Source organism: Danio rerio, chromosome 3 (assembly GCF_049306965.1).
Source record: "Danio rerio strain Tuebingen ecotype United States chromosome 3, GRCz12tu, whole genome shotgun sequence".
NCBI classification, from domain to species: Eukaryota; Metazoa; Chordata; class Actinopteri; order Cypriniformes; family Danionidae; genus Danio; species Danio rerio.
The window spans coordinates 906,307-933,861 of NC_133178.1; the positions used below are offsets into that span (position 1 = coordinate 906,307).

Genomic DNA, 27,555 nt, shown 5'->3' on the forward strand with positions numbered 1-27,555 from the left:
CTAACATTAATGTAGGCGGATATAAACAAATAACCCAACACTGCAGTTAAGTCTTTCTTGCAGTATAACTTCACTATAGTTACTAATTTAGTTAAAATATTAACATTCTTTCAACACTGTCAGCTTATGTTAACACATTCTCAGCATTAGTCTTTGTTTTTCAGTTGTTTTCCAGTGTATTTCTAATGTTGTTTCTGACCAGCTAAGAGCAGGCTTAAAATGGCTGGAAGCCAGCCTGGAAATGGCCCTCTAAAACCAGGCTGGTCAACCAGCTAAAACCAGCCAACCAGCCTAGGCTGGTTTAAGCTGGATTTTTCAGCAGAGATATTACAATTTAAAATGAAATGTTGTTTAACACCTTTTCTGTTGATCTTTAAACTGAAGTATACACTTCTGGTATCGTGTTATAAATAGTAATCATAATTGTATTCCTTTATTTACATGTTGCGCTTTGTTTATAGTATAATTTCGCTAACTCAAAAGCTAACTAGCCAAAGCGCAGCCGTGACCGCGGGAGCGCGCATTGCGTCACCGAGCGCGTGCATGCGGATGGTCTCCATCATCAGAGGGGATTAGTAGTTTTCCGTTATTGACGGTTTAATGAGCTTTACATCGGCGACAAAACTCGGAGATTAACTGTGTGATTATCTGAGAAATTCCGGTGGAGTCTGTCTGAGTTCATCCGAGCTCGAGTCTGACGGTAAAACTCTCTTTTATCATGTTATTTCCGCGAATATTAATATATAAATAACTGTTTACAAACGTTCACACACATGAAAAATACTAGAGTCATTTCTTGTAAACTCTTTTACGTGTTTTTAAACCAAACGTGTTTGTATTAATATGCTAATTCTGGTGTCAACTGAACAAATAATACATATTACACCACAGTTTACTGTTGTAAAGACAATTATTATAGTTAAAACAGTGTGTTATCAAAGTGTCTTCTTAATAATTACCATTACCTTCAAATACTGTAGTAATTCTATTTTTTTAACTATACTATAGTAAAGTACATGAATTAACAAGTTAAGTTATATAAAGAAATGACCCAATACTAGGTATATTATAGACCATTTCTGTAGTAGTTCACTATACTAAGGAAATTACTATAGTAAATACTACCTGTTGCCGTTTATAAGTTCACTTAAGGTAATAATGAGCAATTCCAGCGTTATGGACGTGACATTTGCAGTTAAGATTCAACACATAAACACACAGAGAAAGTATATGCTAACATTATACTGAAACAAACATCTGTTTATATTTCCCAAAACAACTAAGCACAGAGTTATGGGCTCAGGAAAAGATCACTCTGTGAACATCTTGTAGATTTTAAATGAGGGAAATAAACAGGCGTTATGGATGTGACCTAAACAGTCTGCGAGTTTACAGAACACAACATACTTTGTAGAAACTCTGAATTAAACTGCACAACCAAACAAAAATAAAGCTAATCTGATGAATAAGAGTCTGCTTTCTACTGAACCAACATTACTGAGTTTATTTGACATTTTCTGCATTTATGAGGGGAAAGCTTGGTTATGGATGTGACAGACGGGAAATTTCCACTTGTGTGACTTTGATAAATCAAATATAATAGTTTGAAAACATGGACAGAGACATGTTTGAGTATTTTAAAATCACTCTAAAATACTTGCTTACTCAAAAAAATCCAGAAATCTTTTGACATTTTGGCGAAAACTTATTTTTGTTCATGGTCAAGTTGACATTTGCATGAAATTGCTCTATTATAGTATGCTGGAGCATTCATTACCACTATTATATTTACAGTATAATGCATTTTACCACAGTATAGTTGAAAAATACTATAGTATGTACTCTAAATCACTACAGAGTTTATTAATGTGATGGCTTAAATAACGGCTGATCGTCTCATTGAACATCATGTCAACCTTTATGGTAGATATTTTGCTGCATATTATTCTTTCTCATTAAAAACAAGAAATTAAAATTGCTTAATGATGCGATTCAGGAGCAAAACTAGTGTGTTATACTTACACACACTCACACACACACAGTTTTGTTAAGCACTATGTTTGACAGTCTATAAAAGAGGAAGAAGAGAGAGTAAAGAAGAGGAAGAGAGTCAGCATGAGCTTAGCAGAAATAATCAGATATTGACTAAAATAACAACACATGAGTGGAGACTCACACTGCTGATATAATGAAGGACCTCAGTTATGAACATCATCATCACTGCGCTGTACAGACGCCTGTTAGGAAGAAAAAACACATGCTGGAGTAAAATAATTGGTCATTATTATGACATTTAAAAGATGAATATGACAATATTAATGTGATTTATACCTGTTTCAATCATTTAGACTATTTTTAAGTATTTCGTGGCTCTGATCATATCATAAATGAGATTTTTTTTCCTGTGTAAGTCAAAATTATGCGTCAAATTTGTTATTAAGGCTGGGTGATATGACAAAAATCTTATATCACGATTCATGTGGTCCCATATTCTGAACGATATACACCCACCGGCCACTTTATTAGGTACACCCCACTTTTACCAGGTTGGACACCCTTTTGCTTTCAGAACTGCCTCAATCCTTCATGGCGTAGATTCAGCAAGCTACTGCAAATATTCCTCAGAGATTTTGCTCCATATTGACATGATAGCATTACACAGTTGCTGCAGATTTGTCGGCTGCACATCCATGATGCCAATCTCCCGTTCCACCACATCCCAAAGCTGCTCTATTGGATTGAGCTCTGGTGACTGTGGAGGCCATTTGAGTACAGTGAACTCATCGTCATGTTCACCAGTCTGAGATGATTGAGCTTTATGACATGCTGCGTTATCCTGCTGGAAGTAGCCATCAGAAGATGGAGACACTGTGCTCATAAAGGGATGGACATGGTCAGCAGCAATACTCAGGTAGGCTGTGGCGTTGATGCTGAATTGGTACTAATGGACCCAAAGAAAATCTCCCCCACACCATTACACCACCACCACCAGCCTGAACCGCTGATACAAGGCAGGATGATCCATGCTTTCATGTTGTTGAGCCGAGCATCTGAATGTGTCAGCAGAAATGGAGACTCATCAGAGCAGCAACGTTTCTCCAATCTTCTATTGTCCAGTTTTGGTGAGTCTGTGTGAATTGTAGCCTCAGTTTCCTGTTCTTAGCTGACAGGAGCGCCACCCGGTGTGCTCTTCTGCTGCTGTAGCCCATCCGCCTCAAGGTTGGACGTGTTGTGTGTTCAGAGATGCTCTTCTGCAGAGCTCGGTTGTAGCGAGTGCTTGTTTGAGTTACTGTTGCCTTTCTATCAGCTGGAACCAGTCTGGCCATTCTCCTCTGACCTCTGGCCTCATCAACAAGGCATTTGCGCCCACAGAACTGCCGCTCACTGGATAATTCCTCTTTGTCGGAGCATTCTCTGTAAAGCCTAGAGATGGTTGTGCGTGAAAATCCCAGTAGATTAGCAGTTTCTGAAATACTCAGAGCAGCCCGTCTGGCAGCAAGAACCATGCCACAGTCAAAGTCTCTTAGATCCCCTTTCTTCCCCTTTCTGATGCTCACTTTGAACTGCAGCAGATCCTCTTGACCATGTCTACATGCCTAAATACAGTGAGCTGCTGCCATGTGATTGACATTAGAAATCTGCCTTAACGAGCAGTTGGACAGGTGTACCTAATAAAATGGCCTGTCAGTGTATATTACAAAATATTACCATTTTTGTAAATTCAATCAAATAAGTGTTTACATATATTGACCACATCTAAAGCAGTGTTTTTTAATCTGTTTAATTTAATATTCTCGAATATCTACTCATTCACATGTGATCATATTTCTCTATTTGGGTCAAATGTTTATAAAAATGTAGAAATCTAAAATTTATATTAATTAAATATAAAAACACCTCTCAGAAGCTAATGATAACAGGCTATAAAATAAAGCCAAATAAAATGCACATTGTAAACATTGCAACTTTCTCACGATGTTGTTATTCATGTTTCTGTCCATGTAAAATTGCGCTCATATAAATGATAAAGTAAAACAATGTATTTGTTTGTGACACCACAATATAAACAATAGAGCAAAATATAAAACGACAGACTTTTGATTTTGTCTAAAGTTATTTATAGTCATATTGCACATCCCTAATTGTAATTATTTGAAATTATGATGAGATATTACAGCAAATTCTGTCTCATAATCTTATTTTTAGTCATAGTTGTGCTTAATAAGTAATGTTTTCCACTTACATAATTCACAGTTTTACAAATGTTGACTTTAAACTTTAGTATTATATTTAATTTATGATACTTTTGACTGTTTTTGACCTACTATCTCATAATTTAGATTTATTATTTTATTCATAACCCTTTCAATTCTCCAGTTTTTGATTATCTTACAAATGTAATTGATGATGTAATTTTATCTGTTAAACTATATAATTTTGATTTATGACAATTTTTATTTATTATCTCATAATTTTGACTTACCATCATCATTTTGACTTTTAATCTAATAATTTTGACATGCTCATATTTTGACATATTATCTCATAATTTTGATTCACTATTATAATTAGGATTTACCCTCTCATCATTTTGACTTACTATCATAATTTGGATTTAACCTCTCATGATTTCGTCTTACCCTCTTATAAATTTGACTTACCACCAGAATTTTGACTTACTATCATAATCTTGACTATTTTGTCATTTTGACTGTTATTATTTTTACTTATCTCATAATTTTGACTTATTATCTCATGATTTTGACACATATCATTTTGATTTACTACCATAATTAGGAATTGCCCTCTCAGAACTTTCACTTACTTTCTCATAAATTTTGACTTACTATCTGATAATGTTGACTTACTATCATAATTTGGACTAACCCTCTCATAAATTTGGTTTACTATCATAATTTTGACATACTGTCTCATAATTTTGACTATCTCAGAATCTTGACTTACTGTCATAATTTTGACTTAATATGACAATTTTGACTTACTATCTCATAATGTTGACTTACTATCATAATATTGACTATCTTGTAATTTTGACTGTTATTATTTTGACTTACCATCATAATTTTTAACTTATGATCTCATAATTTAGATTTATTATCTCATAATTTTGACTTATTATTTCATGATTTTGACATATTATATCATAATTTTGATTTACTATGATAATTAGGAATTGCCCTCTCAGAATATTGACTTACTATATTAATTTTGACTTACTCTCTCATAAATTTTGACTTGCCATCACATAATTTTTACTATCACAATTTTGACTTACTATCTCATAATTTTAACTATCATAATTTTGACTTACCATCGTAATTTTTAACTAATGATCTCGTAATTTTGACCATCTCATAATTTTGACTGCTTATTTCATGATTTTGACGGATCATAATTTTGATTTACCATCATAATTAGGACTTACCCTCTCATAATTTTGGTTTACTATCAGAATTTTGACTTACTATCTCATAATGTTGACTTACTATCATAATATTGTTATGTTACATAGTATTTTGACTTATCTTATGATTTTGACTATCATAATTTTGACTTACCATCATAGTTTTTAACTTATGATCTCATAATTTAGATTTATTATCTCATAATTTTGACTTATTATTTCATGATTTTGACATATTATATCATAATTTTGATTTACTATGATAATTAGGACTTGCCATCTCATAATTTTGACTTACTATATTAATTTTGACTTACTATCTCATAATTTTAACTATCATAATTTTGACTTACTATCTCATGATTTTGACTATCATAATTTTGACTTACCATTGTAATTTTTAACTAATGATCTCGTAAATTTGATCATCTCATAATTTTGACTGCTTATTTCATAATTTTGACAGATCATAATTTTGATTTACCATCATAATTAGGACTTACCCTCTCATAATTTTGGTTTACTATCAGAATTTTGACTTCCCATCATAATATTGACTTACTATCATAATTTTGAATCCTGTAATTTTGGCTGTTATTATTTTAACTTATCTCATAATTGTGACTTACCATCTCAATATTTTGACCATCTCATAATTTTGACTTAATATCATAATTTTTTACTTATGATCTCATAATTATGACTTATTATCTCATCATTTTGACCATCTCATAATATTGACTTATAGTTTAGATGTAAGACAATGAAATTGTTCAGGTCAAAAGGTCAAACCTAACAGTGTCATAAGACATGCTCAGTATGATGATGTACACTCATTTAAGTGGTGAAATCCAGATTTAGTTCTCTCTGACCTGTACACTTAACCATCATATTGCTTCAATAATCATGTTAGTTTTAAACCAGTCATTACAGATGAAATGTTTATTTTATTGTTTATGATTATCTGTTTATTTTGGTTTTATTATACAAAATAGAATCATAAAAACAAAATAACATACAGATGAAATTGAATGATATTAACCTTTTGATGATGTGATTGGCTGTGCAGTGATGTCAGTGCAGTGATGGCTCCGCCCCAAAGGAGGCGTTCCTTTGGCCCCGTCTCACCCAAATACATCTACAGGAGCCTGTCACTTAAATTGAGGGGCGGGGCTTCCCAATGTGAGGCGGAGCATACTGATTGGAGGAGGAGGCTGAGTAAAGGACAAGCTGATGTAAAGACTACACACACACACACACACACAAACATATAGAGTAAATGTACTGCAGTCTGCATAAGTGTGTGTGTGTGCATGTGTGTGTGTTTAGTTCTGGAGTCTGTGGGATGCACTGGAGAATGAAGACACACTCGGCGTCCAGCATCTGCTGTCCAGAGAACAAGCGACGGACACACACACACACCGACGAGTGAACCGGGTGACTGAACTTGGCCTGGTGCCGCTGGATGTGGCTCTTCTTACCCAGAATGCCTCACTGCTGAAGGTGCTGCTGAAGGCCGGAGCCAAACACAACCCTACCTGTGAGAGACACACACATTACACACACACAACACACAAAGCATGATGCAGAAGACAAACATGAACACAATATTACCTGTGAGACACACACGTACAGAGAGACATACACACACACAATCCGTCAAACACACATACAAAGAGACACACACACACACACACACACTGAATTATGAATGCCTCTGACTGCAGTGATCTCGGCCTCTGATTGGTCGCTGAAGCTGGATGAGCTGGTGTCATTGGCTGAGCAGAAGCTGGAGGAGTGGAGGGCGGAGCTTGAGGTCAGAGAGAAGGCGGAGCTTCAGGTGAGAGTGAGGGCGGAGCTTCAGACACACACAGACGCACAGAAGAACGTGGAGCAGTGGAGACGCCGCCGAGAGCTTTACCAGAACATGAGGGAGAGATTCAACAGGACGAGTATGAACACACACACACACGTACACTGAAACATTTAAAACAAACACACACTCACTAAAACATTTAAAACAAGCACACACACACACTCACTGAAACTTTTAAAACAAACACACACTGAAACATTTAAAACAAACACACACACACACACACACACACACACTGAAACATTTAAAACAAACACACACACACACACGCACTGAAACATTTAAAACAAACACATACATACACACACACACACACTGAAACATTTAAAACACACACACACACACACACACTCACTGAAACATTTAAAACAAACACACACATACACACACACACACACTGAAACATTTAAAACAAACACACACATACACACACACACACTGAAACATTTAAAACACACACACACACACACACACACACACACACACACACACACACACTGAAACATTTAAAACAAACACACACATACACACACACACACACACACTGAAACATTTAAAACAAACACACACACACACACACACTGAAACATTTAAAACAAACACACACACACACACACACATACACACTGAAACATTTAAAACAAACACACACACACACACACACACACACACACACACTGAAACATTTAAAACAAACACACACACACACACACACTGAAACATTTAAAACAAACACACACATACACACACACACACACACACTGAAACATTTAAAACAAACACACACACACACACACTCACTGAAACATTTAAAACAAACACACACATACACACACACACACACACACATACACACACACACTGAAACATTTAAAACAAACACACACACACACACACACACACACACACACACACTGAAACATTTAAAACAAACACACACACACACACACACATACACACTGAAACATTTAAAACAAACACACACATACACACTTAAACATTCAGAACACACACACACACACACCCTGAAACATTCAATACTAATACACATGCACACACTTACACTAACATTCATATAAAACACACACCCACACACACACAAACACAAACCCACACACACTGAAACTTTCAAAACAAACACATACAATTACATCCTGAAACAATTAACACACACACACAAACACACACAAACAGAAACATTCAAAACACACGCACACACACACACACACACTGAAACATTCAGAACACACACACACCCTCAGACACTGGAACATTCAAAACACACAGACTCACACACACATACACACACACACACACACACACACCCTGAAACATTCAATACAAACTCACATGCACACACTCACACTAACATTTACATAAAACACACACACACACACACACACACACACACTGCATAATTCCAAATACATACGTACACGTACACAAACAGAATAATTCAAAACACACACACACACAATCACTCAAATATATACTGCACAGACACACAAACATACACTGACTCAAACTCACACACACACGCACACACACACACAGGTGTGATCAGCTGTCCATCTGTCCTGTAGCTCCGCCCCCTCCGCCCGCTGGCGCCGCCCTGCAGGTGACGGGAGACAGCAGTGTGTGTGTGCGGGTCAGCGAGCCTCTCGGTCACACACACGGACTCATCAGCAGATACAGAGGTGAGACGCAGTGTGTACAGGTCACACCTTCACCTGTGTGTGTGTTTATCTCTTTGTGTTCATCAGCACGTGTGTTTATCTCTTTGTGTGTGTGTGTGTGTGTGCAGTGGAGTGGAGCTCCGCCTCTTCTTTTCATCCTCTCTGTGGCTCCGCCTTCATCAGTGACATCAGAAGCCCAGAGTTCAGCATCACAGGACTGCAGACTGTAAGACACGCTTGTCTCTTTACTAGACACATGCGTGTGTGAGAGAGAGACTCAGGTGTGTGTGTGTGTGTGTGTGTGCAGGGTGTGCAGTATTATGTCCGGGTCAGTGCGTATAACGTCAGAGGCTGGAGTCCGGCTCAGAGCAGCAGCCCAGTGTGTGTCGCACCCTCCAGTGAGTGAAGACCAGTGCTGACACACACACACACACACATACACCAATTAAATACAGTAAAACACAGTGTGTGTGTGTGTGTGTGTGTGTGTGTGTGTGTGTGTGCAGGCTGGAGCTCGTGTGGTGGTGTTACAGTGAGGTCCAGGAATCAGGCTGCAGCCGTCAGGAGCATCATACAGCAGATCAGAGAGACCAGACCCAACGGTAGACACACACACACACACACACTCTGAAACATTCAGAACAAACACACATACAAACTCACACACCCTGAAACAAAGAAAAAACACACACAAACATGCACACACTTACACTCACAATCATACACAAACGCACGCACACATGTTTGTTTTTGTGAAAAGTGGGGACATTACATAGGTTTCCATTCATTTTATACACTCCAAACCGTATATTATATTGCCCTCACCCCACCCCACCCCTAAACCCAACCATCTCAGGAGACTGTGTGCAGCTTTACTCTCTGATTAAATTCATCCTGTAGAATTTATAAGCATTTTGAGAAATGAGGACGTCACCAATGTCCTCATATTTCACCCCCTTTTTGTAATACCTGTGTCATTCCTATGTCATTATACAGATTTGTGTCCTGATATGTCACAAAAACACGTACATACACACACACACACACACACCGAATAATTCCTAACACATACACAATCATTTAAAACTCCCACACACACATGTATCAGGGATGTGATTGTTCCGGATAAATCCAGATCTCCGTATTTTCCAAGCTCAATGGGGCGACCCCTGTGATTTGCATAAATCTGGTTGTTTTGAGAGGGGGCGGGGTCTCAGTGAGGCTCATGGTCATCACAGCAGATGACCTGATGGTTTCCCCCTTCAGTGTTCATCATTGTGCAGTCAGCAGCTGTAACTGCTTCATTCCGGACGTCATTGACGGATGTAATTGTAGACTTACCATACTAGTCTGCTGTGTGTATAACATCATGATACAGTGTATCCTGTAATGTGTGCGTATGAGGAAGCTGCTGACAACGTGCTAGGTTATGAAATGGCTCGTAATGCGTGCGCGGCTCTGCACTTTCTCCACTCTCGCTTGCAGGTCATGACCACATGTGCTCTATGAACATATGAATAAAGCCGCACATTTGTCATTATCCTCTGCAGGTCATCTGTCCTTACGTCTGTTCTTTATGTCAAATTCAACACCTGAAAGATTCAGAAGATTAGATGAGATTACAAACGTATCAAAATATACTTTATAATTAATTAAGACTATTAGCAAGCAGGGACTAATCCTGAAGGAAACGGAGAATTCATTCATTCATTTTCATCCGCTTTTACTGGGGCCGGGGGCAGCAGTCTTAGGAGAGAACTCCAGGCTTTCCTCACCCCAAACACTTCCTCCAGCTCCTCCAGGGGGATCCAGAGGCGTTCCCAGGCGAGCCGAGAGACATAGTCCCTCCAGTGTGTCCTGAGTCTTCCTGGAGGCCTCCTCCTGGTGGGACATGCCTGGAACACCAGGCATCCAGAAGGCATCCGAAACAGATGCCCAAGCCACCTCAGCTGACTTCTCTCCATGTGGAGGAGCAGCGGCTCTACTCCGAGCTCCTCCCGTGTGACCCTGTTTATAAGGTTGCACCTTGCGACCCTACGAAGAAAACCCATTTCAGCCGCCTGTATCCGAGATCTTGTCCTTTTGGTCTTGACCTAAAGCTCATGACCATAGGTGTGAGTAGATTGACCGCTAAATCAAGAGCTTTGCCTTTCAGCTCAGCTCCTTCTTTACCACAATAGACCGGTACATCGACCATATTACTGCTGCCACTGCACTAATCCGCCTGTCAATCTCACGCTCCATCCTTCCCTCACTCAAGAACAAAACCCCAAGATACTTGAACTCCTCCACCTGGGGTAAGGACTTTCCTCCAACCTGGAGATGGCAAACCACCTTTTCCCGGTGAAGCACCATGGTTTCAGACTTGAAGGTGCTGATTCTCATCCCAGCTGCGTCACACTCTGCAGCAAACTGCCCCAGTGCATGCTGAAGGTCCATGTCTGATGAAGCCAACAGAACAACATCGTCTGCGAATAACAGATGAAATCCTGTGCTCCCCGAACCGGACCCTCTCATTCCAATGCTGCGCTTTGAAATTCTGTCCTTAAATATTATGAACAGAATTGGGGACGGGGCAGAGAGTCAGGCCCTGTTTACACTCGTGCATTTTAGTTTTAGAATGAAAGCGATCCGTGTCCACACTGGCGTTTCACCTGCGTTTCTGAAAAACTCTCCGTCCACACCATACCACTGAAAACGCACATCACGTGACCACACACACACACAGCATGCAGTGCAGTGTGCTTTAAACACCTCTACCCAGATGAGAGCCGTGCAGGTCAGACAGTTCTTCAAGGATCTCCCTCTGGATCTAATCTCACTATATTTGTTAAACATGATCTTTAATTCATCTTGCTGTCTCTATTTAACCGAATCTGTTACTTTTTCTCAGGCATGTTTTGGCCGAGCGCAGAGAGAAGTTAATATATATTAATTAATGTAAGCACGTACACTGATTCTGCACACTGACTGATCACTTGCCTTTATCTCCTATAATGTATAAACGTATTGCACGTTATACTGTTATAATGGCCATTGTTGATTATTAAGCTGATATTCAGCAAAAGACAGGGTATGTTCTGTATTTATAATGAGAATGAAAGTAGGCAGTGCTGTTCTAGGCAGTAATTGTAGCTGACGCTGATTGGTCAGCTTGTAATTTTGTTTACTGTTTTGTATTTCATTATTTGAATGTGTATTCATGGTCCGACGCTAAGGATTTTTTTGACTGGCTAAGTCGGGCCAGTAGTTTAGATTTTCACTGGCCCCACCAAAAAAAGAAAAAAAAAGTTAATAACACACATTTTAAATAATGTGTCAAAAAATAACGTCTGTGAATTTAAATATTTAAAAAAATTTAAATAAATGTATAATGACAGAATTTAAATTGTTATGGAGTGTGAAAATTTGCAGGTGTTTTGTTGCCGTTCTAAATGATTTAGCAAAAGGTGGCTGACTTGCCAAACTGATGGCAAACTGTGCAAAACCTCACTTCCTTTTTTTCGTTGTGTTGTATCCACATAATTGTCTGCCTCTAAGACGTTAGCCTCATAACTTGATGTTGCCGCCATTTTACTGTCTCTTCGCTGTACTTGCTTGCCACCAAGTTACAGAAAAAAGTAACCTGCTCACAACATCCAATCAGATAAGAGGAACCAATATGGTGTTTACGACATTATAGAGAAGGTGGCATTTAAAAGCTTAAAAGCACAAACGGTTTCTCGATTAAGACAGTATTTGCTGGCAATTGATAAATAGTTGCACTGTTGCAGGCAAATTAAACTTCTGTAACAAGGCAGCACTGGCCCAATCGGACCAGTAACAGTCCTGCCTACTGTCCCGAGCATCTCTCATGCTGGCCCCGGGCCCTCGGGCAGTCCTTATCGTTGAGCCCTGGTATTGGTAGATGTGTGTGTTACTAATTTATTTGTTTCCGGTTGGCTTGGGTGGGAAGTCACATGATTCTCATGATTGATTTAACCTGCGAGAGTTTGTATGGTCACTCAGGATAGTGAGATCTCAATGCAAGCACCTGTTAAATGCCCCTGCTTATTCTACAGCTGGTTATCAGGCCAACACGGTAAACTAAACATTGTTTTATATATTATTTGTTTATTTTGATTTCCTTTTGATTTGTGTTTGTGTGAAACATTTGGTTTGTTTATTTGTTTATCTTTTAGTTTTCACTGTGTTCAATAAATGAAACGCATGGTGGACATCAGTATTTATAAGCGTGGACTGTTTAATAACCGGCGGGTAGTTACAGTAATGTTTAGTTATAAATACGCACACAGTGAAGATCACGCTTATATAAATATGCAGCACGACGCCTCAACATTTCTGCTGTCGTTAAGTTGCTAATATCAAAATGAAAGTAGGCAGTTCCTCATGTTTTTATTTTATTGTTAAGAGCATGGCCAGGGGGATGTGAATGATGTTATACAGTACACTGTTCTCATTAGCCCCTTTCACACATACAGACCTTTCCTTGTATGTGTGAACAGGTCCTTTTCGAAAATACCGGTAAATTCGTTCTGGCTATTTTCCGGAAAGAGAAGTTGTAACATTACCGGCAATTTGCCGGAATGCTGCGCTGTGTGAATGCAGAAGGAAGATTGCCGTAATAAGCGCGTGCACATCTAGAACGTGCTGACGTGAGACGTCTGCTTAAGCCAATCACAACAGTCAGACGCATTTACGTCCGCGCGGTTTGTGAGAATAAAAGCCTTTGAATATTTTTCCAGACACATTTAGCTGCTAGAAGTTAGTCAGATCACGTTTATATGTTCTTCTTAATGCCAACTGTGTAAATAATCATCGATGAGATGCTTATGATAAGCCGCTGTTTGTTTACCTTCAAGGTTTGCGTGTGCCTATGAGCGCCTGCACACGCATATTATGAACATCTCGACATGCGAAAGTGATCCTGTGAAAGTTGTTCACAATATTGATCATCCACAGAGTTTGTAATTTAGTCAAATGTTTACAAACACAAGCGCAGCCGTTTAAAGCTCATTTGTGGTGAATGATGTCAGAATTTACCGGTATTTTGGAATGGATGTGTGAATGCTCTTTTCCGGAAAATTTCCGTAACGTCCTCGCCTGTGTGAACAGCGCTTTTTTCAATATACCGGTAAAGTCGTTCCGGAAATTTTCCAGAAATTTACCGGTATCACTGTGTGAAAGGGGCTTTTGAGGGTTTACCCGACGTGTCCTCGGGAGACTGTTTTCCATATCAAACTTACGAAGTTTGAACTTACAGGGAAAGGATGCAGGACTGAACTGTGTGTGTGGGCTACTGAATATTGAGGAAAAGCCCCAATCAGAGAGGCCAATGTCTGCAGCCGCAGTTTTCAGATGTCTCCGTTTTCCCTTATCCTCACTGAAACGGAGCAGCAGCGTTTTAAAATGAAATCGGCCTCTTCAGTATTTTCAAAACGCTTCGTTTTCGCACTCGAAAACTCCGGCGTAGTGTGGACGGATGGCATAACCGTAACAAAACTTACTTTTTTAAAACTAAAACGTTTCAGTGTAAACGGGGCCTTAGTGTAAGAGTTAGTGGCGCCATGTGGCGGCGGTCTGTGGATCTGTCCTGACATTGAGATACAAAGTAGGCTATAAACCTATGAAATATGACTTGGGTGACTATTACACTGCTAAACACTGAAACTGATAAAGCAAAGAAGCTTGAGTTGTGTGGCCGATGTCAAATATCCATATAAAGAATATTATTTATTATTATTTTTACAAGTATTCTTTATATTATGTATTATTTGGGCAACACGGTAACACTGTGGGTAGCACGATTACCTCACAGTAAGAAGGTTGCTGGTTCGAGCCTCAGCTGGGTCAGTTGGTGTTTCTGTGTGGAGTTTGCATGTTCTCCCCGTGTTGGCGTGGGTTTCCTTCGAGTGCTCTGGTTTCCCCCACAGTCCAAACACATGCGCTATAGGGGAACTGATCAACTAAATTGGTTGTATAGTGTGTGTGTGTGTGTGTGTGTGTGTGTGTGTGTATGTCCTGTTCCTCCAAGTTGAGGGTTGAGTGTTGGGGTAACGACCCCCCTCATAAAAAAACACCAATATGGTGCAGCTAAATATCAACTTCGATGTAAACAGGAGTCAGGAAGTAAGCAAGTGTTATGTATTATTTAAACACACACACACACACACATATATTTATATATATATATATATTTTTGAAGAGGTGTTCTCATCTTCCTTTTTTGTTCTCGGCTGATCATATGCCTGATGTATACACACAAACACATAACCACACAGACTGTCTGATGAAAACACACACTCTCTGAAGTATGAATGTGTGTGTGTGTGTTTCAGAGAACACAGGCTCTGGAAAGAGAGTGTCTCGTGGCCTGAAGCAGCTCTTTCACTCCAGCAGCCGGAGTGTGTGTCGTCTGCAGAGGTGAGAACCTGCGTTTATCATCACACACACACACACACATCAGAGTTCAGCAGTATTGCACAAACCAGAGTGTTATGTGTGTGTGTGTTCTGTGTGAAAGTGCATACGTCTGTGTTCATATGTGTGTGTGTGTGCGTGCATGTGTGTACTCATATGCGTGTATGGGATTGAGTGTGCAGGAGTGTGTATTCATATAAATGTTTGTGTTTGTGCATGTGTGTGTGCGCACGTGTACTCATGTGCGAGTGTATGTGACTGCGTGTGCAAGTGTGCATTCACATGTATGTTTGTGTATTCATATATATATGTGAAAATTGGGTAGGCTAAATTGTCCGTACTGTATGAGTGTGTGTGTGGATATTTCCCAGAGATGGGTTGCGGCTGGAAGGGCATCCACTGTGTAAAAACTTGCTGGATAAGTTGGCGGTTCATTCCGCTGTGGCGACCCTGGATTAATAAAGGGACTAAACTGACAAGAAAATGAATGAATGATGAATATATATATATGTGTGTGTGTGTGTGTGTGTGGGTGTGTGTGTGTGTGTGTGTGTGTGTGTGTGTGTGTGTGTGTGTGAGTATTCTTATGTATGTTTGTGTCTCTGCTTGTATGTGTCTCATGTGTATTATGTGCATTCATGTCTATAAGTGTGTGTGTGTGTGTTTATGAACGTGTGTAAATACAGTATATATGTGTGTATGTGACTGTGTGCGTGTGTGTTCATATGTATGTCTGTGTGTGTGTGTGCACAAGTGTGTATTCATATTTATGTTTGTGTCATTGCATGTGTCTGTGTATTCATACATGTGTGTTTGTGAGTGTGTATTCATATGTAGGTGAATGTCTGCATGTGTGTGTGTGTGTGTGTGTGCAGAGGAGTGTACCTGTCCTGCGTCCTCTACCAGAAGGACGGTGTGGTGTTGTGCAGTGATGATCAGCTCCCCCTGGTGGAGGTTCAGAGCTGCTCCACATCCATCACGCAGGACCTGCTGTGGCTCGCCAAGGTCTGAAACACACACGTCAGGAGGATGCGTCTCAGTCTAACAGCACTGCTTGATCCTTTAAGTCAAACTGGGGATAAAAACAGACAGAAAATTAAATAGTTTATTATTCTGTGATATATTCATTGATTTACTGAACAAACTCTGGTTCTACCTTTCAGTGAACTCAGTGACCACTACACAAGACTGAGGGAAGGTAGCGGGTGAATGACATCAAATAATGTACTGTAACTTGATGTGTGTGTGTGTGTGTGTGTGTGTGTGTGTGTGTGTGTGTGTGTGTGTGTGTGTGTGTGTGTGTGTGTGTGTGTGCAGCTGTCGTGTGCGTGGCCGCAGGTGTCTGTGCTCCAGCAATCCTCCTCTTCATCTCTGAGCTCGTCTTCATCTCTGCTGCAGAACAGACTGAGCTTCCTCCGGGCCGTTGCTCAGCTGCAGGTACGAACACTTACAGCAGGCTGCCACGGCTCCTCACTAACTATTCAGTTCTATAGTATAAAAACAACACCATTATTTTGGTAATGCAGCCTATAAATATGTAGTTAAGATACTAGAACACGCAAAGGTCTTGGCTTTCATTTTCACTTTCAAACAGGAGCTATTTCACAGCACAGAATCTGCTGTTTTGAAAGATATCTGAAGTAAATTGATGTTTTTGCCATCAGAAAGTTTTGTTTATGTTAGCAGGAAGTTGCCAGGCAAAAAATGCACACATATTTAAAGTCACAGTGAAAAGTATCAGACATGCATGCAGTCATTTTGACCAATATGGTAATTTAAGGTAGGAATGCTCAGTTCTTTACTGTTTTGTAATAATAATAATAATAATAATAAAAATGTTAGAAAGAAATACACTGATATTTAGAAAACGTCAAGGTGTTATAGATATGTTAGTTTTATTTCAAAAAGTTATAAAATTACAAAAAAAAAATTATAAAAACCTTGCAGATGAGTGATTAATCCGCTGATGCATCAGCTGATTTGAGGATGTTTCCTTGAAACGCTGTCAGTGATGTCATCAGCACACAAGCAGCCAATAGTGTTCAGCTTTTTCTGACGACTCCTCCCTCAACATTTCATTGGCTGTGGTTTGGTAGCTTGAATGAGCTGATGGGGAATGAGTTGTTGTCAGATCATGTAGTGTGTGACCCCCCTCTTGTGGATCATTCACGTAGTGTCGCATAGTGTGAACACCACAGAGATTAAAAGACACAAAGTCAAGTCATAGTCAAGTCTAATGTGAATGCATGGGCGCAAATCTGATTTAACAGTAGGGGGGGACAATAAATACAAAATTTCTTTCGAGCATTTTTTTGAAGGAGACAAATAATACAGCCGAATTGTACTAATAAAGATATGTCCCCGCAGTTAAAAACAGTTTCATCATTATTATTATAGCATGGAGACTACGTCATTATGATTATTATTTTTTGTTTTTATCAGGTTCAAAGATAAAGCAAATTTTTCATCAAAACTATTTATTGCATTGTTTGTTGTGTTGTTTACAGTCAACAGACTGACTCCTGAAGCAGAATAAATGCAGGAAAAGACATTTTCCATACTCATAATAACTAGTTTACATTACACTTGTTAAATTGACCGATCATTATGTAAATAGGTGAGCCTGTGAGGTTCATCTGCTAAACAGCCACAACTCCAAAAACATTTTTAAAAAATTGTTCACCCCCCATAAGAATTGTCATTATCCCTTCAATAAAGCACAACACCCTTACCTGACACTGTACATCTGACTGACCCTGCTCTGCCTGTTCCTCAATCAGTTCTTTCTCCTCTGCCTGTGATTGATATTGTGACATTAGTATTTTCATTAAAAAAACTCATTCTTAAAGCTAAATTGCCTTAATATGTGAACTTTTTGTACTTGGCGTTTAGCTGCACTGAAACATAATCTTATGTCCATTTTCTCTGTCATTTTATGTCATTTATGTCATTTTCTCTGTCAACCCTCGAATGGGAGGGGACATGTCCCCCCCGTCCCCCCCAGGATTTACGCCCATGTGTGAACGGCACAGTGATCTGCTGATGTTTAAAATCCTGTAGTGTGAACTAGGCTTAAAATGCAATCCAACCAATACCGTAAAGAAGGATTTCCTTATTCATTCATTCATTTTCCTTCGGCTTACTCACTTATTTATCAGGGGTTACCACAGCGGAATGAACCGCCAACCACTCCAACATATGTTTTACACATCGTCAGCAACCCAGTACTAGGAAACACCCATACACTCTCACATTCACACACTATGCCCAATGTTGTTAACCCAGTTCCCCTATAGCGCATGTGTTTAGACTGTGGGGGAGACCGGAACACCCGGAATAAACCCACACCAACACAGGGAGAACATGCAAACTCCACACAGAAACACCAACTGACCCAGCCGGGACTCGAACCAGTGACCTTCTTGCTGTGAGGCCACAGTGCTAACCACTGAGCCACCATGCCGCCCAACGAATTTGTTACTGTTTTGAACAACACAGGCGGAACCAAAGTTCATTCAGTCTTTGGTGGAAATCAATAATATACACGCTCACGGGGGCTGCGTCTAAAATCACAGCATCTACTGTAGTCGAAGGTATGTGCTACATCTGAACATGACTGTAGTGCACGACTGCCGGTAAAGTGTGCACTATTGAGCTCTAATGTTCTGCATGCTCCATTTGTCATGATCACATGACCTACACGTGCCAGTCGCATCGCTACTCATTCATGAATTCTCTTGTGGTGCATTATGGGACAGCGTAGCATCCATGCGTACTTCAGAATCTCTCCAGAATTTCTCGCTGTTTTTACAATTTTCACACACACTACTCGGCTACTCATGCTACTGTTTTTAGTGCACTATTTAATATGGAAGTATGTGATTTCAGACGCAGCCAGAGATCTCGTTTATGTAATTATCGTTAGCTGTGGTTCACAACAGTGTGTAAGCGCACAATGAAAAAAAGTAGCACATTGCTAGACTAGTTAGTCGAAAAGTAAGTTAGTCTTGTGTGTGCAGGCCTGGCTCGGCTGTGTGGATCTGGGACAGGTGTATTTCGAGCCGCTGAAAGACAGACAGGGAGCCGTCCTGCTGGTGACCCTGAGAGAGGTCACGACCCCGCTGACCCTGACTGACCCCGCGCTGCACTGGACTCCCATCAGCACCCTGGAGCAAAACCAGAGCCGCACACCACTGCTGCCCGAACCCAGCGCTGTAGAGCTGCTACATACACACCTGAGGGTCAGCACACCCACACACACACTACACTACTGTAGTACACACACACACATGTTATTTTTTTCTACCTGAATAAATGTGTCTAGTTGAATCATTTGAGTCGACAAATCAAGGAGTCACTTGCTTCATTTCTAAATGAATCAGCTGTATTGAATGAATCATTTGAATGGCTTGTTCAGTGAATCACTCATTCAGACAGACTCTTGCACACCTGCTGGTGGTTTTAGTGTCATATTTAGTCATCATAACAGACCTGAACCAGAACTGGAAACACACTCAGCTGAATATCTTTAAATGATCATTATTAAAAATCTAAAATATCTATGAACTTGATGATATAAGTTCAGTTTAGAGCTTGTCTGAGAGTTTGCTGTGTGTTTTCTGCTCTGTTTTGTGCAGGAGATGTTGTCGTATCACAGGAGGAGTCTCCAGAGAGCGGCGCCGGGTCTGTATGTGTGTGTGCTGAAGCTCTGCAGCTCTGTGGATCAGCTCAGGGTTCTGGTGCCGCACCGATTACCCAACATGCTGTGCCACTCACGCGTGAGGAACTGTCCACACGTCACACGGTACCAAACACACCCTCTCTGATTCATTAAACTGATTCAGTACCAACACACCCTCTCTGATTCACTAAAACTGATTCAGTACCAAACACACCCTCTCTGATTCACTCAAACTGATTCAGTACCAACACACCCTCTCTGATTCACTTAAAGTGATTCATTACCAAACACACCCTCTTTGATTCACTCAAACTGATTCAGTACCAAACACACCCTCTCTGATTCACTTAAAGTGATTCATTACCAAACACACCCTCTCTGATTCACACAACTGATTCAGTACCAACACACCCTCTCTGATTCATTAAACTGATTCAGTACCAAACACACCCTCTGTGATTCACACAAACTGATTCAGTACCAACACACCCTCTCTGATTCACAAAAACTGATTCAGTACCAAACACACCCTCTCTGATTCACTTAAAGTGATTCATTACCAAACACACCCTCTCTGATTCACACAACTGATTCAGTACCAACACACCCTCTCTGATTCATTAAACTGATTCAGTACCAACACACCCTCTCTGATTCACTCAAACTGATTCAGTACCAAACACACCCTCTCTGATTCACTTAAACTGATTCAGTACCAACACACCCTCTCTGATTCACTCAAACTGATTCAGTACCAAACACACCCTCTCTGATTCACTCAAACTGATTCAGTACCAACACACCCTCTCTGATTCACTCAAACTGATTCAGTACCAAACACACCCTCTCTGATTCACTCAAACTGATTCAGTACCAAACACACCCTCTCTGATTCACTTAAACTGATTCAGTACCAACACACCCTCTCTGATTCACTCAAACTGATTCAGTACCAAACACACCCTTACTGATTCACTCAAACTGATTCAGTACCAACACACCCTCTCTGATTCACTCAAACTGATTCAGTACCAAACACATTCTCTCCGATTCACTTAAACTGATTCAGTACCAACACACCCTCTCTGATTCACTCAAACTGATTCAGAACCAAACACACCCTCTCTGATTCATTTAAACTGATTCAGTACCAACACACCCTTACTGATTCACACAAACTGATTCAGTACCAAACACACCCTCTCTGATTCACTTAAACTGATTCAGTACCAACACACCCTCACTGATTCACCTAAACTGATTCAGTACCAAACACATCCTCTCCGATTCACTTAAACTGATTCAGATATCCACATGTTCATTCTGTCTCAGAGAGGAGTGGGCGTGGCTACAGAGACATGGAGTGGGTGGAGCTTGTGATGGTCCAGAGGGCGAAGACCAGTGTGTGATTGACAGCTCAGGTGTTGAGCACTTTGTGAAGGATCTGAGATCTGCAGTGACTCAATTATTCACTAAACTCAACGTCCCGCTGCACAGGGTAACAGCGCACACACACACACACACACACACACACACACACACAGACTATTGCCTGATTCATTCAGAGAGTCGATTTGTTCAGAAGAGTCACTTCAAGTAAAAAAAATGATTCATTCTCCATTGAAGTGAATGAAATGTTTATCAACATCAGTGAGAGTTATTTCCAAGAATCAAAGCTTTATTTAATATCATGCCTGCTTACTTCTAGTTTAACATGTAATGATGTTTTCCCCCCATGCTTTCCAGAAGAGCCTCTAAAATGTCGTTTAAAAAGTCTTTATGTCCAGGAATCTGAATATTTATATTGAGTCATTTTCTGACTTATTAAAAGATTCAGGATCACAGTTTGGCTCATCTTATCTATAGATATAGATTATAGTTATACATATTTCTCCTGGCAATGCAGTGGCGCAGTAGGTAGTGCTGTCGCCTTACAGCAAGAAGGTTGCTGGTTCGAGCCTCAGCTGGCTCAGTAGGCGTTTGTGTGTGGAGTTTGCATGTTCTCCCTGCGTTCGTGTGGGTTTCCTCCGGGTGCTTCGGTTTCCCCCACAGTCCAAACACATGCGCTGTAGGTGTATTGGGTAGGGATAACTGATGTTTCGTCACAGTTTCGAGATCCCGAAGCTCAAGTGTTTCGAAACACTGCACCGAAGCATGAACCGAAACACCCAAGTCATGTGACTAAAGTGTTTCGAAACACCTGGTCACGTGACTAAAGCGATTCAAAGCATTGATCAGCTTAGAAGCGTTTTGAGACCTGGCGAATCTGCATTTGACTGCCAAGGTCAGGAAAAATTCTCGTTTCAGATGGTCTCGTGGACTGTGCGTGTGCACGCTGTTACTATGCTTCGAATGGCTTTTGGGTTCAAATCCCAACTTGTACAAATACTCCAAAATCATGGTTTAATGTATTTTAGTCAAGTTTCTGTTTTGTGTAGCCTAAATAGGATACAGCTGCAGTTACGCCATCAGTTTAGCATCATTTTTGTAACATTGTAAAACATTAATTCATTCATTTTCTTGTCGGCTTAGTCCCTTTATTAATCCGGGGTCACCACAGCAGAATGAACCGCCAACTTATCCAGCAAGTTTTTACGCAGCGGATGCCCTTCCAGCCGCAACCCATCTCTGGAAAACATCCACACTCGCATTCATACACTACGGACAATTTAGCCTACCCAACTCACCTGTACCGCATGTGTTTGGACTTTGGGGGAAACCGGAGCACCCGGAGGAAACCCATGCGAAGGCAGGGAGAACATGCAAACTCCACACAGAAACTGAGCCGAGGTTTGAACCAGCGACCTTCTTGCTGTGAGGCGACAGCACTATCTACTGCGCCACTGCCTCGCCACTGTAAAACAATAATTAATATTTTTACAGTGCTGTGATGGTTGGGTTTTGGTTTTGGGTAGAAGTTAATAAAATGCAATAAATGGGAAATTAAATGAATGATATAAATAATTCTTCATAACTTCAGGCCACAGTGTCTGATCTAGCAACAACCCTGTTTTAAGACCAAAACGAGACATTTTTATGCATAAAACGTTTATTCGGTTGTCAGACCAATGTTGAAACAAAACGATACAAGAACAAAGCATTACCAACTGGTATTAAAGCATTTCAAAATAGTTGTATCAGCCTGGATTCGAACCCTCTACCCCCGCAATGTAGTCAGATTCCTTAACTGCTCCACTACTTTACTTGCAAGTTCTAGCATATAAAGTGGGGTTTAATACATCAATTTGCTCAACTGTTCTTTGCTGAAGCTGTTTCAGTGCAATACATAAAACAATGACCACTAGGTGTCACTGTAGAGTGGGGTTTCAAAACGTTTTAAAGCTTCGACACACTTGCTTCGGCTGTTTCAGTGTTTCATGAAGCCTCGCTTTGCCCACCACTAGAATTGGGTAGGCTAAATTGTCCGTAGTGTATGAGTGTGTGTGGATGTTTCCCAGAGATGGGTTGCGGCTGGAAGGGCATCCACTGCGTAAAAACGTGCTGGATAAGTTGGTGGTTCATTACACTGTGGCGTAAATGTAAGTAAAAGAAAATGAATGAATGAATAATTTTGAAAGAGTCACATTTTCATGATTGACCACAGCTGGTCCTGCATTAGCTAGCACATGATTCACCAATCAGACGATTCCTAACTCACTATAAATAACCAGAGATTCTTACCTCAGTATCTTTGTCTTGAAGAATCCCCTAACACCTCTTTTCTAGATAGGCAACATGGTGGCTCAGTGATTAGCACTGTTGCCTCACAGCAAGAATGTCACTGGTTAAAAGTCCTTACTGGACACGTCAACATTTCTGTCAGGAGTTTGCTCGAGTGGGTTTCCCCCGGTGCACCAAACAACTTGGCACCTAAGTAAATTTTCCTGGTTTCCTCCCTAGTCCAAAAAACATGTGACCTACGTAAATGGAACATTCTGAATTGGTATAATAGTTGAGCTCTTACTAAGCTGAATATCTCTCTTTAGCCATCCCTTTATCTGTCATTAGCCATTAACAAGTCGGGGGAGTTCATCGAGATCTGCCTGAGCTCAAACTCCCCTCTCACCCTGCTAATGGGAGGGAGCCCCGGGCTCGAGGATCTCATAAGCTCAGGGCTCTCTCCCGGGACAGCATGCCAAACTTGCTTTATAATCGATCATCAGCTGAGTGTGAACTCTTGACATTATATTTCAGCACTTGGTGGAACACACATTACTGTCGTGAAGGCTCTCAGTGGATTTGACTGCAGCTGAACATGTGAGCTCTGGAGGACAGCAGCAGCCTCCGAGTCAGACGCAGATTCAGAGTTATAATAATACACATGAGGTGCTTTATAATTAGCCATTATGTGTCCCTCTGTATGTGTGTGTGTGCAGGCGTGTGAGTACCGTGTCTACACACAGGAGCTGGTGCGGGCTGGAGATCAGCTCTCTCTGATCATTCTTCTTCCTCCCAGTGAGGACTGCAGGAGCGACCGATGGAGGAGTGACGCCCAGCGCTTCACACTCCCCCTACACATCTTTGAGCTCGGTCAGTGCCTGTGTGTGTGTGTTTCTGTCTCTATTTGTGTTTCTGTGTGTGTATGTATCACTCTATATATGTGTGTGTGTGTGTGTGTGTTTCAGTGCATCTGTGTGTGTACGAGCAGCAGCTGCTGTCTCTGTACTGTGAGGCGTGGCTCAGACTGGAGCTGGACGTGTGTGTGTGGCAGCAGACGCTCAGAGAAGCTCTGGACAGCAGAGAGACGGCGGACGCAGAGGAGAGACTCACGCACACCACACAGCTCACACAGGTGAATGAACACACACACACAGTTCATACAGGGGAATGAACACACACACACACAGCTCACACAGGTGAATGAACACACACACAGCTCACACAGGGGAATGAACACACACACACAGCTCACACAGGTGAATGAACACACACACACAGCTCACACAGGGGAATGAACACACACACACACACACAGCTCACACAGGTGAATGAACACACACAACGTTTGCTCCATCATCATTCAGTGTAACAGATATAATAGTGATAATGAAACAACACATGTATTCAGAGATGTGTCTGTGTTGCATGTGTGTGTGTGTGTGTGTGTGTGTGTGTGTGTGTGTGTGTGTGTGTGTGTGATATGTCTATATGTGTATACCTGTGTGTGTAGAGTCTGTCCTCTCTGTGGCGGGAGAGCCGGTGGCTGATGGATGTCATTCAGGTGCTGCGCTCCAAACACTGTGAGGGGGCGGTGCCTCTGGGGCGGGTCATGACCTCTCGACCTCCAATCACACCAGCCTCTGCAGAAGACTCGCCTCCTTGTTTACATACAGCAGCCCAGGACAAAGGTGAACTCCCACATACACACACACACACACACACACACAGAATACTGAGCATTAATATTCTCATGATATTATCATTAATTTTCTTCTGTCATTAATAATATTTCTCCTGCAGACGCTGCCGGTCATTTCTGCTCTGATCTATTCTATGGGTCAAAGGTCACTACGTCTGTGAACATCACAAATGAGGTCACAAATGGGGTTAAAGAAAAGCTCACTGACAAATGTGTAGACAGGGCTACAGACAGGGTCGCAGACGAGGTCACAGACAAAATTACAGACAAGGTCCCAGACGAGGTCACAGACAATATTACAAATGAGGTCACAGACAATATTACAGACGGGGTCACAGATAGTGTCACAGACAAAATTACAGACAAGGTCGCAAACAAAATTACAGACGGGGTCACAGACAAAATTACAAATGAGGTCACAGACAAAATTACAGACAAGGACGCAAACAAAATTACAGACGAGGTCACAGATGGGGTCACAGACAAAATTACAGACGAGGTCACAGATGGGGTCACAGACAAAATTACAGTCGAGGTCACAGACAAAATTACAGTCGAGGTCACAGATAGGGTCACAGACAAAATTACAGACGAGGTCACAGATAGGGTCACAGACAAAATTACAGACGAGGTCACAGATAGGGTCACAGACAAAATTACAGACGAGGTTGCAAACAAAATTATAGACGGGGTCACAGACAAAGTTACAGGCGAGGTCGCAGGCAAAATAACAGACAAGGTCACAGATAGTGTCACAGACAAAATTACAGACAGGGTTGCAAACAAAATTACAGACAGGGTCACAGACAAAATTACAGACGAGACCACAGACAAAATTACAGACGTGGTCACAGATGGGGTCACAGACAAAATTACAGTCGAGGTCACAGATGGGGTCACAGACAAAATTACAGACGAGGCCACAGACAAAATTACAGACGAGGTCACAGATAGGGTCACAGACAAAATTACAGACGAGGTTGCAAACAAAATTACAGACAGGGTCACAGATAGTGTCACAGACAAAATTACAGACAAGGTCACAGACAAAATTACAGACAAGGTCACAGACAAAATTACAGACAAGGTCACAGATAGTGTCACTGACAAAATTACAGACAAGGACGCAAAGAAAATTACAGACGGGGTCACAGACAAAATTACAGACGAGACCACAGACAAAATTACAGACGAGGTTGCAAACAAAATTATAGACGGGGTCACAGATAGTGTCACAGACAAAATTACAGACGGGGTCACAGACAAAATTACAGACGAGGTCACAGACAAAATTACAGACGGGGTCACAGACAAAATTACAGATGGGGTCGCAGACATGATTATAGACGGGGTCACGGACAGGGTTGCAAACAAATTTACAGACAGTATGACAGACGGGGTCAGAGTCGGGGTCCTGCACTCACAGTGGTCCTCCTCAGCCTGCCCTCATGCGATCGGCCTCCAGCACGGGCACTGGTGTCCTGAACTCTGCCAGTCTCCCTCTGCAGACCCTGAACAGCAGACTGACCGCAGCCCAGACCTGCTGTCTGACATGATGGAGCTGCTGCAGCGCCTAGACCTGCTGGGGGACGGCCTGTTAGAGCTGCTGGACCCAGAGCAGGCTCTGCAGGAGCAGGAGAGCCAGAGCGGTGCTGCAGCAGACGGGGCGGTTCAGCTGTCCGCCAGCAGGGGGCGGCCCGTGCGGAGTGTGGTGGAGTGGGTCACTTCAGCACACCAGCAGCCCTGATCACACTCCAACACACATCACACACAAGGCCATGTCCACTCTAATCCCTTTTGGTTTTCCTCCTCACTGAGAGGGCGCTTTTAGGATCTTTCTGAAAAGTGGATGGATTTGAGAAAGGCATTTCGGAAGAGGAAAACCGTTTTAGTCGTGACGCAGTCATGTGACCAAAGCAGGGTGGACGGAGTTGTAGAGCTTTATTAAAGATGCATGTCAGTTTGCACATGCTCCATATTGCCTCTCTTTAAAGGACAGGCGATGTTCACGTTTATCTGTGACTCTCAGAGACAGAAAGTTTTTTCCTTTTTTTCCAGCCGAACATTAAAAACATTAAAGCCTGATGATTCTGATTGGCTGTCAAAGAGCTAAGCCAA

At 41.2% G+C, this 27,555-nt stretch overlaps 1 protein-coding gene across 1 annotated transcript; it reads left to right on the forward strand.

Moving 5' to 3' along the window:
- The first annotated feature begins 520 nt into the window (after positions 1-520).
- LOC101885714 (ankyrin repeat and fibronectin type-III domain-containing protein 1) lies at positions 521-27,555 on the forward strand. Its single transcript, XM_021472248.3, has 18 exons — positions 521-700; positions 6,495-6,660; positions 6,755-6,965; positions 7,153-7,377; positions 8,885-8,998; positions 9,106-9,203; positions 9,285-9,375; positions 9,484-9,579; positions 15,316-15,400; positions 16,273-16,402; positions 16,715-16,834; positions 19,417-19,638; positions 20,035-20,201; positions 21,411-21,576; positions 24,455-24,608; positions 24,704-24,870; positions 25,249-25,426; positions 25,539-27,555. The coding sequence occupies exons 2-18, from the start codon at positions 6,511-6,513 to the stop codon at positions 27,182-27,184; spliced, it is 4,020 nt and encodes a 1,339-aa protein (XP_021327923.2). The 5' UTR covers positions 521-700; positions 6,495-6,510; the 3' UTR covers positions 27,185-27,555.